Here is a 19,983-nt window from a genome sequence, read left to right on the forward strand (position 1 = left end):
TTCTGCATTTCTAACAACCTCCCAGGAGATGCTGATGCTGCCAGTCCTCAGACCAACTTTGAGTAGTAAGGTCTCAGTTAATGGCCACTCCTTAGGTTTCTGCCTTTTATTTGGATCCCTGGAGTTGTAGCCTCTCCAAAGTAGAGAGAGGGCCCCAGGTGTTGGGATGACATCTATAGGTACGTTGGCTGCAGAAGCAGCTACCTCGAAACAGGTGCGTGTGTCTACTACCTGTGCCAGCTCCCCTTCCTCCAGGGCAGTCAGGGTGAGAAGGGGCAGGCTCACTGGTGGCTTGGAACCATGCTGTCCAGGAGAACTTTCTGTGATGATGGCACTGTTCCTTTACTGTCCAATAGGGTAGCCACATGTGGATATTGAACAATTAAAATACTGCAAGTGAAAGAACTGAATTTTTTACTTTATTTCATTTTAATTAAATTGAAATAGCCATGTGTGGTTACTGGTCACCATTTTAGACAGAACAGTCTTAGAAGTTAGAAAGCCTATCCTCTGCTCACTGACTCCTGACACTCCGCCAACTACATCATTACAAAAATAATCTTAGCACAAAACATATTGTTTGGGGACGCAAGGATTCCCTTGAACACACCTGGTTATTATACTCATTCCAGCCTCCGACTGTTTTCTGCAAAAACCTCTGGGTTTTATTTTGTTTTGTTTTCTCACTATTTATCCACAGATTCATGTGAAAATAAGAAAGACAGAGTGACAAGCTCAGGCTCAAACCGAGTGGACCCAGGTTCATCTCCACTCTGCCCTTTCCCTGTATGACCCTGTGTGGACATATGACCTTGGACAATCCCCTTAACCTCTCTGAGCCTCTGCTTCTCCATCTGTGAAAAGGGAGGGTGATTTCAAAGGTTAATTGAGCTCCCCAGTGTAGGAACTCAGTACATATAGTGATGATTGTTATTATTATGTGAACGCTCTTTGTAAACTATAAAATCTTACATAAATGTAAGGCAAGACACTGGTGTTGAAAAAAAAATTTTTTTTTTAACAAAATGCTCTGAAACTTGGAGGAAACTGTATCAACCAGGCCCAGGAGACAGACCAAATTCTCAAAGCAATAAATCTAAACATTTTCTGCCTTTCGCATTGAGCAAGCATCTTGCCATTAGCTCTGAATCTACAAAATTGGGAAATTGGGAGGAAGATTTGTTGACTGTCCAAGGGCTTCCGGGAGCCGTTTGGTCTTGGGGGATGCTTAGGCAGGGGTGGAGCGCTGAAGGAAGACGCCAAGAGCTTGCCCAGGAATCTGGCAGAGCAGCATCTCTGCTTTGGCGAGTGTTTGAGATCCAGTTCATACTTCCTCTTCACGGAGCCCTGATGGTCCTGCAGGCAAAGATTTACAGAGGAGAAAACCGAGGCCCAAAGATACCTGCTCACGTCTAACAGCCGCTCAGGTCTAACAGCAGTTCCTGGTCTCTGGGCCACTCTACGGAGGCCCAGAGCTGACGTCTCCTCAGACCTGGGTCCCAAGATTGATCCTTTTCCCAGAGGCTTGCTGACCTGAGTCAAGTCTTGTAAACCCACTCATCCCCAACGCCTTGCCAAGTTTGAGAGATGTAACCCTCCCAGTCCCAGCAATGCATCTCTCCAGCCCTGGGCCCAGAGACTGGTGAGGTGTCTGCGTCTTTAACCAAAAGCAAGAGTAATAAATAAAAGTAGTCTTCTGTCATTTATTTTCTGGGGACCTTGGCTCATAAATCTTCCCCTCTTAACCTGCTTTGTGCTCTGTTAGCTTTGCTTCCTGACAGAACAGAATTTGCTTTTCTAATGACATCTGCCGTATGCTGGGTGTCCCCAAACATTAGTGGTAATGGTTTGGAAGTGGCACAGCTGGAAGCCTTCGGAAGCCAACGGCAGCTGTCAGGCCTGCAGTGGGTACCTCTGGGGATATGGGGCCAGAGCGCTGGGCAAGGGCTAAGTGTAGGGCCCTCAATTCCTGGGACCTGAGAGTCATTCATCCAAAAGACGTTGAAGTGCCCACCATGTGCCAGGTTCTGTGTGCACAGTGGGAAGACAGGCCCTGCCTGCATGACGCTGTCATGGCTGGTTACCCATGAAGGACAGAGGTGGTGGTAGAGGCGAGTCCCTGCCCCCACGAAGTCAGTTCAGCCATCCCCCTGGAGGCAGCGTAGCAAGAGATGTTGACTCGGATATGCCTGGGGGCCAAAGCCACGACTCCTTGACTTAAAAATGAGGCAAACAATCCTAATCCCACTGGGTGGCTCAAGAACAAAATGAGATCACACAACGCATCCAACACCAAGCCCAGCACACATCAGGTGCTCGTACCTGTTCAATCCCAAGTACCTAACATCCTAAACCTGGCAGGTGCACAAGCTCTGGGGTTGGCAGGGATCTCCAAGGATGGCGCTGCTGCTCTCCTGGGCTCAGGGTTCTTGTCCAGAGGCTTCAGTAGCTGCTGCCCCCTCCCGGAGAAGTGCAGACAGAGGCTCCCTAGCTCCTGGAGACCCTGATGTCATGTTAGAGCGCTTCAGTGGAACCAAGGTTCCTGGGAACTTGACAGACACGAAGTATTTCCTCAAACTCCATCCACCTCCATTCCCAAGATCTTCTTCCTCCAAGCATGCCAAATATTCTCCAGAAAGATCACTCCTATGGCCATGCCAGGCCCAGCAGAGCAGAGGGTGGCCAGTACGTCACAGCCCAGACTCACAGCAGGCCTGCCAGCCTGGGTATTCCCTCCTCACCGCACCTCACAGAAGGGCCTCTTTCGACTCTTTGCTTGTGAGGAAAGCTTGCCTCGGCAGGTGAGAGTTTCAGGCCTACACCAGCTGTGTGTGCCTTGAACAGGTCGTTCTCCATCCCTAATGAATCTGCAGAGGTGGCCTTCCATCTGGACCACGAAGGGAATAGGCGTTGAACTTTGCAATTTTTCGTTTTCTAGCTGACTGAAGACATTTTTAGAAACAGGTGGGATAACGGCGGAGGGCGGAGAGCCCGTCTGCCGCTGAAGGACCTGGCAGTGCCCTCCTCTGGCCTCCCCCACATCTGCCAGCAGAGGGGGACAAGAGGCCTGGTGGCCCATGCATGACCCCACTCCCGGGTAAGCTCCGGGAAGTGCAGGTCCTCCCCACCCTCCGCCCCAGGCCCTCGCTCCTCCAGGTCCGCCGCCGGGAATTGCTCCCAGCCTCGGCCCGCAAGATGAGACGCGGAGTCCCGGTTTCTGTTTGGGAAATTAAAGTGCAGGAAGAAGGAACCGAGATGGCAGGGGTGGCAGGAAGGCCTGGCCTCCCTTTACTCACTCGCTCAACACCTACTATCGCCACTGTGGGCCCAGACACTGCGCCAGTATCTCAGGCCGGCGTGCGGCCGCGACAGACAGCGGAGGGCCGGTGGCCCCCAAGCCCGGGCCGCCCCGCCCCGCCCCGCCCCGCCCTCCGGGCCGCCGCGCCCCGCCCCGCCGCCCGCTGCTCCGCGTCCCGGTCGCTCGGAGCCGCCGCGAGCCGCCGCGATGGGCCGGGCCCGGCCGGGCGAGCGCGGGCCCCCCAGCCCGGGTCCCGCCGCGCCGCCCGCGCCCCCGACACACCGCGCCCGCGCCCTGGCGCTGCTCGGGGCCCTGCTCGCCGCCGCCGCCGCCGCCGCCGCCGCTCGGGCCTATGCCCGCCACACCGAGGCCCAGGCGGCCGCGCGGCAGGTCCTGCGGGCGGCGGGCGGGCGCGCGGGACCAGAGATGCGGGGCTCCTGGGCGGACGCGGAGGGACTCGCAGAGGGTTTGGGCCCCGGGGTGGAGAGGCGGCAGGGGTGGGCAAGCCCTGTGCGTTGTCGCGGAGGGCTACTGTGCTGGAGGATGAGGAGGGACTGGAAAGGCTGCCCGAGGGGGACAGGGACGGAAGGGACCGGTGGGCTGGGGAGAGTGGCACGGAAGCGAGAAGAAACTGGGGTACCAAGGGTCGGGCAGACTTGGAAGGACTGTTGGGGGAGGCGGAAGGACTGGCCCAGTGTGAGACACAGGCTGGAATAAACTGCAAGGAGACGGTCCACAAGAGTGACTAGAACAGTGACTGCAGACAAGGCGCGGAGTGAAGCCGGGACCCAGAGAGTCTGGAAGGGCACTCGGGGGCACTGGGACAGCGGGGAGGGGAGACAGGAGAGGACAGAAGAAATGGGGATGGGCCAGATAGAAGGGACTGGGAAGAACAGAGTTGTCTGGGAGCGGGGGACTTAGAAGGTGGACGGTGGATGCCGGCATGGAGAGAAGCAGGAGTCAGGAAAGGTGGACTTGGGCTCTGCAGCAGTGAGGAGGTGACATCTGGACAGATGGACCGAGAGATTTTGAGAGAACTCAGGAAGATGGTATCCAACTGGTGCTCAGCCTGGCCCTTTCCTTCTAAGCAGGAGTCAGCGCTGAAGGCCCTGGGGACAGAAGGCCTCTTCCTCTTCTCTTCCTTGGACACCGACCGGGATATGTACATCAGCCCTGAGGAGTTCAGGCCCATCTCTGAGAAGCTGACAGGTACCAGGAGAGGCTGGGGACTGGGAGGAGGGAGCCCAGGCACCACCCTCAGCTTCTTGGCAGCTGTGTCTGCTCCCAGCAGGGAAGGCACCTGCAGTAGAAGGAAGATTGTGGGTCCTGGCAGCTCTGGGGTCCTCCTGGCTCTGGCTCCTCTAGCTGCTGGTTTGGACGAGCTATTTCAGCACATGCACACACATACAAACACACACACACATGTGTCTTCTCTTCACATGTGAATAATACGAACATTTCCTGACTACTTTCTCAGGGCCAGACATGACTCTAAGCACTTCATATGAGTTATCTCTTTAATCTTCACAGCGCCCTGTACGATGGACACTGTCATGATCCTCATGCTTATGGTTAGGGAGACTGAGGCCCAGGAAGGCTCAGCACCTTGCCCAGGCTAGAAAGGCGCAGAGCCAGGATTAGAACCAGCGCTATCTGGCTCCAGGTCCCACCCCAGCTCACAGGCTTGAGGTTGAGAGTGAATATCTCCAAGGGGTGAACAGGCAATAGACAGTCAATAGGCAGGAGCTATTCCGATTATTACTAAACATTAAACTTGCTTAGGTGCTGTCAGACACCTATCCTATACTCAGTGATGGTTGTTTTGTTTTTGTTTTTATAAGGATGAAGGCCTGACACTGCTAATGCATTATAAAATGCTTCTCTTACCGCCTTACCACCACCCCAACCTCTGCGTCCATTTCTGGTAATGTTTCTTGAACTTAGGATCTTGGGCACTAACTTGTTACCCAAGTTGCCGCGGTATAAGTAGGTCAGTTGATGGGAAAGGCAAGAAGAGATGCCACCTGCTTTCAGGTGAATAAGCACCAAAGCCCTGTGATGTGTTTTCTGGGTCTCAGGATGGGTTAGGCAGGCCTATCACTTGCTGGCCTGGTGACCTCTGGTCACTGCCAGAAAAGGAAAGTCAGATGGAAAAATAATAATTTGCTGGAGCAGACATGTGTCAGTATCTCAGTGGCTGTCAGTTCTGTCATGAAAGCAGACAGGTAGGTAAGCAGATCAGCTCCGTGTGGATTGACTCCGACCTCTTAATTTACACACTCCTTTGAGTATCCGCACAGCCACCTCCTTGTCCTTTTTTATGGCCATTGAACAAGAGTTCTCTCATAATGACATGTTAACCAAGTTTGCTGGGCTTGGGAGAACTTTTAATTTTTCCATATAAATCTTTTTCTCCATCAGGGGAAAATAACCCCTTATTCCATTACCTCCAAGGGTAAAACTGGACCAAGTTTTGGGAAAACAAGATAAAAAACAAAAACAAAACACCAAATCTAATCAGCAAATAGAGGCAAACAGTCTGTCTAGCTGGTATAGTTGTGTTTAATTTTCTGCTTTATACCTTAAAAGTTTTACAAATTATGTATAATGAGCAAGTGTTACTTATAAGTCAGGAAATAAAACTTTTTATTAAACCAACAGGCCATAAAATGCTGGGCATCATTATTATTAATAATTATCTGTGACAACAGTAAAATAATTGAATGAGCAAGCAGACTAATAACCCTGCACATACCTACTGCACCCTTCCTCCGAGGTTTGCAGATTACAGATTTGGAAAGATTTGTTGCATTGATTTACAAATGCAGAAATAACTGATTCTTTAGAACAGGGATTTGCATCAGGAGTCATGGGAGTGCTCATTAAAAGGGCAGTTTCCTAATTCTAGCTCCTTAAGATTCTGACTCAGTAGGTCTAAGGTGGGTTCTGGGATCTGTAGTTTAAAAACGGCATCCTGGGTGATTCTGATGATCCTGGTTAAGAACTGCTTCGAATACACCCATTCAGTCTGTCAGTCAGTCTATCCACAAATGCCAAACATGCTCTCCACAACAAACCTGCTCTGAGAGAGCAGACATTACAAGACCCGCCCCTTCTTTATTCCATTATCGGTGTATCGTGGGGCCCCACCCTTCTAGTAGTCACCCCTTTTGAAATAGGCTTCATATCTCCCTTAAACCTTCACCTTGACTCCCTCCACACTTGAAAGTTACACACTTGCCAGATCTCGAAGCAGGAAGAGGTCCGAAGAATCAAGGTCAGCCACTGCCATTCCAGCCCTCCTTATACAGATGAGAAAACGAGGCCACCCAGAAAATCAGGGAGAAGTGAGTCTCCTCACTCCCAAACCAGTGCTCTTTCTGACACCAGAGATGACCTGATTCTGTTTCTTGCTTTCATTCATTGCTCCGAGTCCTGGGACTGAGCACCTCTCAGGGCACTGTTTATTTCTTCGTAAGACCCTATGACTGGGGCATGCATGGTTTTCATTTCTCATGTAGGAAAACCGGAGAGACTTAGTGACTTGCCTCAAATGGTCCAGGAAATGGAATTGACCTTAACTTGGTTCTCGGCTGATGATGTCCAGGCTGGTGCATTCACCTCTCCCAGCCCCCAAAAGTAGGTTCTCTCTGGTGCTACGGATCCCAGCTGAGAGAGGCAGCTGCCTGCCCGCATGCCACCTTTGGTAGGCCCAGCACCGAGTTCATCCAGGGCTTGGTTTGTAGGACAAAGGGTAGGACAAAGTGAGAATGACCTGGTAGAAAAAGCACAGGTTAGAGTCAGGAGAATTAGGTTTGAGCCCCAGCTCCCTGGCTCTCTGATTCTGAAACCCCCGGTAAAGTAGCACAGCCAAAGTTTATTATGGGTTTACACTGTACCAGGCCTGATGCAAATGCTACATGGATTATCTTATTTAATCCTCGTAACAGCTACTGTCCAACCATCATCACACAGATGGTGAGGAGTGGGGCTGGGACTTGAACCCAAGTCATCTGGTTCCTGAGCGTTTGAAGAAACTGAGGCTCTGAAATCTTAACTCCCCCAGAAGGGGGTTATGGTTAATCATGGGTTTAGTGTAAAACAGCCCTGGGTTTGAATCCTGACTCCCCCACTACCTAATTGTGTGACCTTGGGGAAATGATTTAACCTCTCTGAGCCTCTACTTTCTCATTTATAAAACAGAAATTGGTAGTAATGTAGCCTCTCACATGGCTACTATGACACTAAAATACATATCATTTGTTACTTTGGTCATTGTTAACTGTTACCCCCCAGCTCCAGATGGCTTCCTTAGTCACCAACCAGTGTAGATGCCTAAGGGAAAGGCCCCTCTGCAGTGACCTGTGTCTCGTAGGGTCAACTCCTACGGCGAGCTACGAGGAAGAGGAACTGCCCCCTGACCCCAGCGAGGAGACGCTCACCATAGAAGCCCGATTCCAGCCTCTGCTCCCGGAGTCTATGACCAAGAGCAAAGATGGGTTCCTAGGGGTGAGTTGGGGGGGCAAGGGGCCCCCCACCGGGAGACCGCAGACAGGAAGATCATTTGTGTGAACCTGCCTCCTGAGAATGGGCCTATGTTCATCTTACCTTCTTTATTTCCTTCTTTCTGTCCTTGTCAGCTGCCCTCTATGCACCCAATGTACCAGGCCTTAGGGGCCCAGAAGTGGGCATGATGCCATCCCTGCTGTCTAGGCACAGTCTGGTGGGAGAGGCAGGAGGGATAAGCATGAGTCTTTGAGCCAGGTGGGGGACCTAGGATGGCTTCCTGGACCAATGACATCTGTCGGAAGGAGGGCCCAGCCAGGCGCCCGCGAGGGTGGGAAGGCTCAGTGTACTAGGTTGTGTTGATGCAGCCTCCTCACTTTAATCATTACTAGCTGTAGGTCAGTCTTTCCCCTACCCAGGCTGTGAGTTTGTTGAGGACCAGGCCTGTGTCCCCCACATTTGTGCATCCCCAGGCCCCTAGCACGATGCCCAGCACCCGACAGGTACTCTGCCGAACTGATGAGCCAGATTTGAGGTTCTGTCCCTGACAGTGGGCCGTGGGGTGGAGAGGGCACCTGACAAATGCTGTGCTAGCCAACTGTGCCCCGACCCGAGGCCCCATGGACAGGGTCTTAAGCCCATCCCAGGCCCTAGGCATCCCCAGACCCTACCTGCCTCTCCCACCCTCTCTCCTGCCCTCCCTTCTCCACTTTCTTCCTTCCAACGACTCCAGACATCCAGGCTTCCTTCCAACTGCAAGCCTTCTCTCCGCTGTTTCCTCAGCCGGGAACAACTTTTTCTCCATGCCCAGCCCACACCTACTCAGCCCTTACATCTCAGCTGAGGTGTTACTTCGGCATGAACACAGGCCTGAAGGCAGAAAGTGCCAGGTCATTCAACTGAGGGCAGGGAGCGGGTGTGGCTGGACCCAGGGCATGCAGGACACATGCACCGGCATCCTGGTCAGTGGGGCTGAAAGAGAAGTTGCCAGACCTCAACGGGCCTCTGTTGCCTGACTTTGGCCTTCATTCTGCAGCAGCAAAACACCGTAGCAGATTTTGAACTAGAAGGGTTGGTTCCCTCATCACATCCGTGATTCCCAGGCTGGCAGCTAAAGTGAAATGGGAGACAGGAAGACCATTTCTTGGGAGGGAGGAGAGGGCAGGCCAGGGAGGAAGTGGTGATGGAGGAAGGCCAGCCTGGAAGATACGCCAGCGCCAGCGGAGGAGGAAAGGCAGGGCGTGGCTACTAACGGAAAGTGTGTGTTCAGAGGGAAGTCAGGTGACTCAGGCTTCTGGCTGGCGATCTGGTGTATGGTGGCCGTCTGCTTCAGTGGGGGACTGGAGGAAGGCAGCAGATCGGGTGGGGAGGGATGAGGTCAGATCAGACATGTCGAAGTTGAGGTGCCTGGGGGATGTGAGTCCAACAAGTAGTTCAAAACACAGGTTTGGCCTTTCATGGAAAGCTCTGGGTGGGGCTTGGTTTGGTAGTGATGGGGTGGGGGGTGCTGTTGAAGCTGTTTGAACAGATGAGTGCCCCCCAGAGCACCTGTACTTACAAGGGAGGTGGGTCAGGAGCAGCACTCCCAGCCTAGCCTTCCTAGCGGAGCCCCCCAGAGCCCAGTGGGTGGGCAAGCTCTGCCAAGCCCTGCACAACCAGCCCTGCTTTGGGAACCTGCCTGCTCAATTCCCCTCAGTGGGTGCTCCCTGCACCCCTCTCCTCCCACCTCCACTTCCCACTGAGCCTGGGCCCCCTCCGCCATGAGAGTGGGGAAGGGAGAGGGGACCCACTGCTGTCAAAGACAGGGGCCACTCCCTGGTGTCTGAGCACCCCTGAGGGGTGCCAGGCACTCACGGTCCTGGTGCGTGATGCCTCAGCAGGACACAGCTCCTACATGTAGCCCAGGACATGGAGGAGCTGACAGTGGAGGGTCCACCGGGGACCTGCGTGCTCCAGGATCCCACCTTTGCTCAGGCAGGTGTGCAGACAGGCCTGCATGGTCTCTGACCCTCATTCTCTCCTCTCCATCAGCGCATCAGGTAGAAGGAAGGCAGGTTCCTCATGAGGAAATGGCTCAGGGGAGGCTGTTTACCCAGGTGCTCAGCCAGTGTGGCACAGGGCACACTCTGGGATGTAGGAAGTTCCACTTGTTTGTGGTCTCATCCTGCTGTTAACCTTGGAAATTTCACGCAAAAGTTGGTTACAAACTCCCTCCTCAGACTTAGCTCCAAACCCAAACTCTGACTTTGTCAGTGAGACATTAGCCTCCTCAGGAAGGAGGCTGAGAAAAGCGATCAGGGAGCAGAAAGGAAGGTGGGTGATGGGGGTGAGGAAGTCTCCCGGTCCTGGATGGCTCTCCAGCTCCCTCAACGCCCCTGCCCTCAAGCAAGTTGCTCTGGTCTGAGCTGGGCCTGGTGGGCTGCAGGGCATTGCGTCTTGGGCTGGGGGCCGACGAGGGTGAGACGAGGCTCAGACGAGGCTCGGCTATGGCAGGACAGTGCCAGGCCCGAGGCCGTTACCAGAGCAGGAGCCTCCCCAGGGTCCCTCTGCTCCCTCAGCTTGTGGACTGGCTCAGGACTCGAGGGAGGACTCCACCCACACATGGGACAGGGAGCCCCAAAGTCATGGTTTTTGCTGCCCCAGAGCTTTGGCCTTCCTTTGCCCCAGGTCTCCCGCCTGGCCCTGTCCGGCCTCCGCAACTGGATGACCGCAGCTTCGCCAAGTGCCACGTTTGCTGCCCGCCACTTCCGGCCCTTCCTTCCCCCTCGGGGCCAAGTGGAGCTGGGCGAGCCCTGGTGGATCATCCCCAGTGAGCTGAGTGTCTTCACTGGCTATCTGTCCAACAACCGCTTCTACCCACCACCGCCCAAGGGCAAGGAGGTGAGGACAGCTCACAGTGAACTCGTGGGCCCTGCACCCTGCACCCTGGCCCAAGCACAGCCCCTCCCCAACTGCCTCTGGACCTCTGTGCTACCCCATCTGTACTCCACCTCCCTCTGGATCCACCTCCGCCCTGGCCACCAGACCCTCACCTAGGGAGTCGGGGCCCAGCAGGCCGCAGCCAGCCAGCCTGGGGTCCCACTGCCATTCCCCCAGGTCATCATCCACCAGCTCCTGAGCATGTTCCATCCGCGACCCTTTGTGAAGACCCGCTTTGCCCCTCAAGGGGCAGTCGCCTGCCTGACTGCCATCAGCGACTTCTACTACACTGTGATGTTCCGGTGAGTGGCCCCATCTTTGACTTCAAAGCACCACACAGGTCAAAGCCCCTACTCCACCACTTCCACCGTGGGGTTTGGGGCAAGCAGCTGTGGCTCTCTGAGCCTCGGTTTCCTCATGTGTGGATCAGGGTGGTGATAACTTCCTCATGAGAGGAAGAGAAAAAGCACAGAGCATGCTTAGCACAGGGCTGGTGGCTGTGATTGTCATCCACACAGAAAAGGGGTAGAGAAAGCTGTGACACCGGGTCACAACGCACCCTTGAGAAGCCGTGAGAGCTCAGAGGAGTCAGACAAGACTTCTGGAGATGGCAGGATGTGAACTTGGACCTGAGGATGGGCAGCGCTTGGAGGGCCTCGTGCCGTCTCTCCGCCCTACACTCACCTTACTCCCAGCCAGCCCTCTCCCCAACACAATCTTGCCGGGGGTTCCGGGCTTTGGGACTGAGTCAGAGATTGGGCTCTGGCTCAGCAGTGCCCGCCCCAAGCTTGCTCCTTCCCCCCCAGAATCCACGCCGAGTTCCAGCTCAGCGAGCCGCCCGACTTTCCCTTCTGGTTCTCGCCTGGCCAGTTCACCGGCCACATCATCCTCTCCAAAGATGCAACCCACGTCCGTGACTTCCGGCTTTTCGTGCCCAACCACAGGTGGGAGCCTTGCCCTGGCCCATCCCTCAGCTCCAGGGTCAGAAGCAGGGATCTAGAGGACCCCTCACCTCTGTCCCTCCTTTGTTCCTCTCGGGAGAGGCCTGGACTCCCTCTTGGGAGGGACCTGGAGCTGACCCTGAAAGAAGGAGCTTAAAGAAGGTTGAGGAGGGTCATTCCATCATCTGACAAGCATGTCCCAGGCACCACATGGCCTGGCCCACCAACACCATGCCCTGGACCAAATGCAGAGGCAACAGACCCTCCCGGAAGCTGGAGCCTCCCACCCTCATGTTGACCGACAGACCCTGGCAGGCCCATAACCACACCCTGCTCATGCCACCCTAAGGGGAGGCCAGTAGGTGGGCAGGGACCTGGCCGCTTGGGGTCTAGAAAAGCTTCTCAGGGGAAGGGACAGTTAAGTAGATGTCCCTTCCTGGGGGTGAGGAATGTTTAGACAGGCAGAGGGAACAGCACATGCAAAGGCCTTAGGGCAGGCCCTCCACTGCCTGCAGCTGGTACCACAGAGCCTTAGGGGGCTTAAGGGACAATTCAGTGTCAGTATGCCTGACGAGGGGACCTGAAAACCCAGGCTTCAGGTCTTTCGTCTTTCCAGACTCCTCAGGAGTAAGACTTGGGCTGAGAGCCCAGAGGCCCATAATTAAGTTTCAGTGAGGGAATGGCTGGCATCTCCTGGGAAGAGGAAGTTGCCCCCAGAAACAGGAGTGGCTTCCTCTTCCTCCCCTCTCTCAGCAAACAAGCACCTGAGCTCCTCTGGCTCAGCCCAGGTTCCATCTGCCTTCACCCCAGGGCTGGCCATGAGGGCGGGGCGGGGACCGCAGTCCTGGACTGGATGAAACAGAGGAGAGGGGCAAATGACCAGCCCCAAGACAGGCCACAGGGACCGCTGACCCGCTCTGTGGGCACCCGGCTCAAGCTACCCACCATGGTTGATTATCAGTCCTGGGGTGCCCCCATGCGGCAGATCTGCAGATGGCACCTGGTCAGACCAGACTCCCTGCTAGAAGACAGTGCCAGGTTTTCACTCCTGACCCAGTCTGTGTCCTGGGGGAGGCCTGCATGATCTCTGCCTAGAAGGGTCCGGGGCAGTAGAGCAAGGTGGATGTGAAAGCCCTTTGTGAACTGTAAAGCCTGGGCCAGTAGAAGGTGATATGGTTTCAGTGCCTTAGGAAGAGCTGCCCCTGGAGAGGAAAGGGCCCCGGCTCTGCAGAGTGCCAGCAGCTCCGAGACCTTGGGTTCAACTTGCCAAGTCTCAGTGTCCTCATCTGTAAAATGGAGACAGTTGTGCATTTTCAGTGAGATAATGTCTGACGTGTGGTTCATGGGCCTTGATGATGGTGGTCTGCCCTGGCTGCCCTCTCACTCACCCCCAGGTCTCTGAATGTGGACATGGAGTGGCTGTATGGGGCCAGTGAGAGCAGCAACATGGAAGTGGACATCGGCTACATACCCCAGGTGAGAGCACGATGGTCCGCCTCTGCAGTGAGGGAGGGATCTTCGAGGGTCTCTCAGGGCCCCTTCAGGATCCTTGCCCGTCTCTGAGACGTCCCTTACTGATGTCATCCTTCGCTGACCTCCGGCTCAGATGGAGCTGGAGGCCACAGGCCCCTCAATACCCTCTGTGATCCTGGACGAGGATGGCAACATGATCGACAGCCGGCTGCCCTCGGGGGAGCCCCTCCAGTTTGTGTTTGAGGAAATCAAGTGGCAGCAGGAGCTGAGTTGGGAGGAGGCCGCCCGGCGCCTGGAGGTGGCCATGTACCCCTTCAAGAAGGTGAGGCTGGGCACGAGGGCCAGGGTCAGGCTCCATGGGGCTGGAGCTGTGGGAGCAGCAGGTGAGCACAGGTCTCTGGGCTGTGTGCAGGGCTTGCAGCAGGGCCCAGTGGTGCCAGGGGAACCTCTCCTTTGCCATCCAGAATTCGGAGGAGGCATCCCTCATTTTAGCAATGCCCCTTCTCACACACACACACACACACACACACACTCCCAACACATGTGCATACACACACTATATATACTATACACAGACCACACACGCACATACACATTACACACTCAGCCCGTGATGGGACTCTGGCTGCACACAGTAGCTTCTTTCTGTCTCGGCTTGGCCCCAGGTCACCTACCTGCCATTCACCGAGGCCTTCGACCAAGCCAAGGCCAAGAACAAGCTGGTGCACTCGATCCTGCTGTGGGGGGCCCTGGACGACCAGTCCTGCTGAGGTGAGGGAGACCTGGCCAGTCCAAGGAGAGAATGGGAGGGGAGACTTCACGCCCTGTGGGACAGGAGGCTCTAGAGCAACAGGCGTCTGCTGTTGGAGACTTGGGGACCACACAGGGCAGGTGCATGGGCTGAGGGCTTAGGGGAGGTTTCTGTGCCAAACTCAGAGGAAACTATTGGACACAGTAGAAAGATCCCCCAGCTCAGTCATTTTCAGCTTGGAAACCGGCCAGGTGACTTACCCTCCCTGAGCCTGTTTCTCAACAGTGAAGGACTGGCAACATACTTGCCTCCCAGAGTTGTAAAGATGGATGTGAAAGTGCCTGTGCTCTATACAGTGTGGCACACAACTGAGAGAAAATAGCGCCACAGGCTGGGCATGCATTCACTCATTCAGGAAATCCACTGAAGACCTGCTAGGTGCAAAGCGCTTTGGGTGTCGGGCGGTGGGTACAAAGATGAGGAAAACAATGAGCCCATCCTCATCCAGTTCATCAGCAAACATCGTGGGCACCTCCTGTGCCAAGCCATAGGCTCATTGCTAGGAGTCTTGCAATGAGAAAGTCAGAAGCGGCCCCTGTCCCTAGGGAGCGCACCGCCTGCTGCAGAAGGCAGATGCTGAATAAGTACAAGCGTGGTAAGTGTTACACAAGGGCAGGACCAGAGTGACACGAGAGTGCGGGAGTCAGGGATGGCTTCTTAGAGAAAGTGATGTTTAAGCTGAGACTTTGGAGGATGAGTAGGAGTTTGCCAAATGACAGAAGGAAGAGCATTTTAGATAGAACAGTCTTGCAAAGGCCCCAGGAGCCAGAGTTTAGTGGATTTAAGACTGAAAGTTCCTGAGCCAGTCAGGGCGCCACCCTGTATCTCAGCCAGGATGTTATTGATGTAAATTCCAGCTACCGTTTATTCATCACCTGCTCTGTGGCAGGCCCTTTGCTTCTGTTATTTCACTTTGGTGGAGGGGTCATTCTACAGCCCATGAGGTTTATTGCTGATGGAAACCCAGTAAGACATGTAGGGTGTCTCACTCTTCTGGCCTTGCCTCTCCCTGAACAGGTTCAGGGCGGACTCTCCGGGAGACTGTCCTGGAAAGTTCGCCCATCCTCGCTCTCCTCAATGAGAGCTTCATTAGCACCTGGTCCCTGGTAAAGGAGCTGGAGGACCTGCAGGTAAGTGCAGAGTGGATGGGAACAGCCCCTAGGACAATACGGGGGACCAAGGCATCAGGACTGTGCCCAACTGTCCCCGTAGAGCAACCAGGAGAACCCATCCCACAAGAAGCTGGCTGACCTGCACCTGGAGAAATACAGCTTCCCCGTGGAGATGATGATCTGCTTGCCCAATGGCACTGTGGTAGGACAGCCCTACCCCCCTGTATCTAGCCTAGGGCCAGGCACTGTGGGGCAGAGGAAGCAGCCAGCCAGGGGCACAGACTCACAGACCTTATCAGGCCTCACTTCCTAGCTGGTGTCTTAACCAATCTGAGCCTCAGTTATCCAATCTATAAAGTAGGAATCCTGATGCCCACTCTGCCTGCCTCATGCAGATATCAGGAGGCTCCCATGGGAAGGGGAACCTCAACAGGGGACCAGGTAGCAGCAGAGTGGGCACAGTGTAGCAGTAGAGTGGACAGGAACATGGCCTGGAAGGGAAGGCTAACCTTGGACCATTGTGGCCAGCCCTGGGATGGAAGGAGGAGAGTGGAGGGGTCAGGCCTTGTGACAGGCAGAGAGGACCAGGGGATGCCCCAGGCTGAGCCAAGCTTCAAGACCGTACTTCTCCCTCAGGGCCCCTTACAAGCACTCATGCATGCCCTCAAATTGGATTCTCGCAGCAGCTTTGGGAGCTAGATGACCACAAATGCCCACTTTACAAACAAGGAAACTGGGTCTCCTCGAAAGGTCCAGAAACTTGACAAAAGTGCACAAGTAAGAAGTGTAGCTGGCTTTGAAACCACGCCTGCCCGTGAGCCTCAGCATTTCCTGCTCTTCCTGACAGGAGGTGGGGAGACCAGGAGTCACAGGAGCAGAGGAGAAGAGGGGTCCTAGGGTGGGGCCGAGGGAAAGGTGGATTGAAAGGCATGAGGTTTTCACCTAGTGGATGGGGTGTGGAAACTGTGGTCAGAGGGTCCTGTGTGAGCAGAGGCAGGAGAGGCAGGAACCAGGGCCAGGTTCTGGCCAGTGCTCCTAAGTGCCCTGCCTGTCCGCTGTCTGCCCCAAAGCGAGGATAGTCAAGGCCTAAGAGCAGCTGCCTCTCCCGAGGACACCTGAGCAGACAGGGAGCAGAGGGGCGCTGTGCCTGGGTGGGCCCCCGCCCCCCTCACCCAGTCACCCAGGCGCTCTCCCAGGTCCACCACATCAACGCCAACTACTTCTTGGACATCACCTCCATGAAGCCTGAGGACATCGAGAACAATGTCTTCAGCTTCTCATCTACCTTTGAAGACCCGTCCACGGCCACCTACATGCAGTTCCTGAAGGAGGGCCTTCGACGTGGCCTGCCCCTCCTCCAGCCCTAGCATGCCTGCCTCACCTAGGCAGGGAGAAGCCAGGCTGGGGGGGTGCTGGAAAGAAAGGCTTCCAGCGCTGACAGACAGGCCTCTCAGCCCCAGAGTGGTCCTCGCATATTTCACACATCATGCACTCCAACCCCACTACTCCCAAGCTGCCTGTGAGGTCGGAGGTCAACTAAGGGTGGCCATCCTAGCTTTTCCTTTATTGGGGAGTTGACAAGGATGTGCTGACTGGACGGGTAAACCTGTAGCTCCAGCTGCCACCATTGGCCTTTCACTACCTACCTGGCTCCAGAAGTTGCTTGGGACCCCCTGAAACAAAGCCTGGGGTCATTTCCCTAGACCTCACCCTCTCCTTACTTTCACTCCCTCGCAAAAGGAACATCAAGAAGCCCCGGCATGGGTAGCAGGCAGGAGGTACAAGAGAGGTACTCTTGGTTTTCTAGAGCCTTCTTCCTGGCCCAGCCCTGGCTGCCCTCCTCTGTCAGGTGTCCTCAGTGGGATCAGTCTCAGCTAGAGACAGCCACCTGGAAGCTCTGGGCAGAATCGTCCTTCAGAAGGGAAAATCATGTGGTCTCCCAGACCTGGCACCCCAGACCAGTCCATCCAACCTAATGATATGACACCAGAACCTGTTTTGGGACTTGCTAGAGGCCAGATGTCCAGGATGGTTTACTGAAGAAGGCTTCTGCCCTCAGCAAGGGGGTGCCTGAGGCCTAGGCCCTAGGCACTGCCGGTGCCCACCCAGCACAGCATCACAGTAGGACTGCTGGAGCAAGAGCCCTGGTATCGCCTCCTGCCCCTAAGACCTGAGCTCCTCGGATTGTGGCCCAGCTGAAGAACACAGCCTCCCTTACAGCCAGCACTGTCCCAGCTGTCATGATAGCCCAGACCAGCTTGTCCACCACTGGGTGGCCATTGACCCTCCTCGACCACTCTTAGGGCCTTGGTCCACATCCCAAGCCACTGACCGCAGTCAGTCTCTTTTTTATACATGCAGAAAAGTGTTTTTATGTGAACTTTCTCACAGTTTGTAGGTATTTTTGATAACTCCGTGCTGAGAAGAAGGAAGAGACCATGGCTTCCTTCAGCAGCTGCCCCATGATGGCTGGATCTGAAATCCTAGATGGATCCAGCTTGATGTCTTTGCAGTTGCACCTATGGGAAGAAATATTCCTCTCTTCCTTCTCCTAGCTTTTTAAAAATAGTCCTCAGAGGGTCAGTGTACCCCAACCCCATCCTTGTCCTCCACTCCGGCCCATAAGGGGCCCTAAGGTTCTCATTAAGGCCTTTGGTGCCAAGCCTGCTCCCCGGCCCCTGCCCCAGAGGGATTCACTCTTAAACTTGGACGAGGAAGGAAGGCAGACATCTCAAACACACTCTCAGGCCTCCCATCTGCTGAGTTCCCCTGCCTGCCATTGGAGTATCCACCCTAAGCCTTCTCTGTCTGAGGCACTTTCTCAAGATTACATTATTTTCTCATTTAATCCTCACAACAAACCTGTAGGGTGGATATTAGTTGTTCGCATTTTACGGACGAAGAAACTGAGTCTCAGGGAAATGAAGTGACCTGCCCAAGTTCTCTCAGTGGTAGAGTTGAAATTCATCCTGAGTTGATTGTGGGGTGTTTTGTTTTGCGCTACACCCCCAAATCTCTCCCCTGCCTGTTTTTACTGAGGTGAAAAAGAAAGCTTTTCAAACCAAAATGTCTCATTCCCCTCTCATCTCCAGCCCTAAAGAGGCATGAGCCAGCAAGCTCAGCCAAGTTCTTTAGGTCCTTAGGGGAGGCAGTGCTTCTATGCCCTTTACAAAGAGGGAGGGTCCCTAAGTCTATATCAGTGCTTCTAGGTGTGGGCGGCAGTAAAGCACTGCTTGCTTGGGCCTTCTGCATCCTCATCAGATGCCTCTGCCTGACCCACATGTGCCTCAAAGCTCATGGTGGTTGATGGCCCCCAGCTGCCCTCGTCACTCCTCTGCCATTTCCCTCACTTGTCCCTAACATGTCCTATAATAAAATTGGAGAGACTAGGATGGTTCTAAGTGTCTTTCCTTTGAGTGTTATGTTCTGTTCTGTCCTTGATCTGACTGTAGGATTGGCTTGCCAGATGGGCAAGGGAGCAAGGCTGGAATGCCTTGGGGACTATCTCATCTGTCACCAGAGGGCTTGAGTGGCTTAAAATAAGTTTATAATAGACCTAGTAGTACAACTTATTTTAGAATCTGATGCTCTGTTATAAAGACCCTTAAGTTAAATCCATTGTCTTAGAAGCAGAGCTTGAGATAGGCATTAGGTAATTTTTCCTGAAAGGAGTAGCACTTCAGGAAAAACCTGTAAAAGGCATGAAAGGAAAAGGGAAAATGATGAGCAGGGATAGAGTCTCAAAGACTAGCCTTGGCGGGATCACAGGGGAAGGGCTCTGGGGCATTAATCACACTGCCAAGTTGAACCAGCCTTTTGTAACCTGTTATCTAGCAGTCCCTGGCTTAGTGGTTAGAGTTACTTCTGCAGGCTTGACCTGGAAGTCAATCTCCATCATTTGAAATATGGTGGGGGTCGGGGTGGACAACCTCTGAGGTCTCTAGCCAAAACCAGCTACATAATTTGCAGGATCCAGTGCAAAATGAAAAAGGACCCCTTTTGGGGGAAAAAAAAATGAATTTCAAGAGGGCAACCGCAGAACATTAAAGCAAGCAGAGTTCTGACCATGAGGCTCAGTGTACAGCCCTGTGTTTTGACAGCTGGGACTTACAGACTTGGAGACCAAAAGTACTGCAGTCTGGGAACCAGGCGCAGATACAGATTGAGATCACAGAAGGGCATGTGACCCAGGCATGAATGCCATGGAGACCAGGATCTGGAGGGCTTCAGCAGAAGAGGGAGTGGATGAGTGAGCCTGGAAGGAATGTAGGTCTCTTTCTCAATGCCTCTGCGGTCTTCCCATCAACCTACCCTAGCCATCTAATCAACCAACTCACTGAAAATACTCTGAGTGTGTGAAATAACAAAAAGACTAAAATAGAAGCTACAAAGTGCAGAAGGGCAGGAGGCAGAAAAGAGGCCCATTCTTGCTGGAGAGAAAGCTGTTAGAGGGTCTTGGCTGGTAAGTATGAACCGCGAAGGGGACCAGGACGAAATGCAAGGCAAGCTCTTCCACCAGAGGATCTGGAACACCAGGGTGAGGATTCTCAAGTTTACAGGCGGATGAGGACAACAGACACCACTTAATTTGGGGTCTGAGCAGCGATGTAGTCAGATCTCGGCTTCCAAAGGTTGGATCGGAACTAAGAGCAGCAGGGACACGGAAACCAGCGAGTTAAGCGACCGGTCAGAACTTGGCTATCTTGAAGCTCAGTCAATTTTTCCCCAGGACTTGGAGAGGAGGCAGTGTGGTCTCGGGGATGCGTGTGTCCCTCCCCCCAGGTCCGCACTTGCGGCCGCCCATCGCCCCGCCCACCGCCCCGCCCACCGCCCCGCCCCGCCCCGCCTGGCCCCGCCCCGCCCCGCCTGATTGGGGCTGGGTTCCGAGGGCGTGCGGGGCGGGGCGGGGGCTCGGTGCGCAGC

The 19,983-nt window shown here is 54.4% G+C and overlaps 1 protein-coding gene across 2 annotated transcripts; it reads left to right on the forward strand.

The window, feature by feature from the left end:
- Positions 1-3,490: 3,490 nt before the first annotated feature.
- On the forward strand, positions 3,491-18,457 carry SELENON (selenoprotein N). Of its 2 annotated transcripts, none has more exons than XM_016129812.2 (12): positions 3,491-3,688; positions 4,390-4,507; positions 7,674-7,807; positions 10,472-10,684; positions 10,901-11,025; positions 11,530-11,667; positions 13,059-13,140; positions 13,271-13,459; positions 13,803-13,908; positions 14,966-15,078; positions 15,161-15,262; positions 16,257-18,457. In XM_016129812.2, the coding sequence occupies exons 1-12, from the start codon at positions 3,506-3,508 to the stop codon at positions 16,425-16,427; spliced, it is 1,674 nt and encodes a 557-aa protein (XP_015985298.2). In that variant the 5' UTR covers positions 3,491-3,505; the 3' UTR covers positions 16,428-18,457. The 2 variants fall into 2 exon arrangements, with proteins under 2 accessions (XP_015985298.2, XP_036086096.1); XM_036230203.1 differs by lacking the exon at positions 16,257-18,457 and adding an exon at positions 16,131-16,237.
- Positions 18,458-19,983: the final 1,526 nt, after the last annotated feature.

This window comes from Rousettus aegyptiacus, unplaced genomic scaffold (genome assembly GCF_014176215.1).
Source record: "Rousettus aegyptiacus isolate mRouAeg1 unplaced genomic scaffold, mRouAeg1.p scaffold_m13_p_1, whole genome shotgun sequence".
NCBI classification, from domain to species: Eukaryota; Metazoa; Chordata; class Mammalia; order Chiroptera; family Pteropodidae; genus Rousettus; species Rousettus aegyptiacus.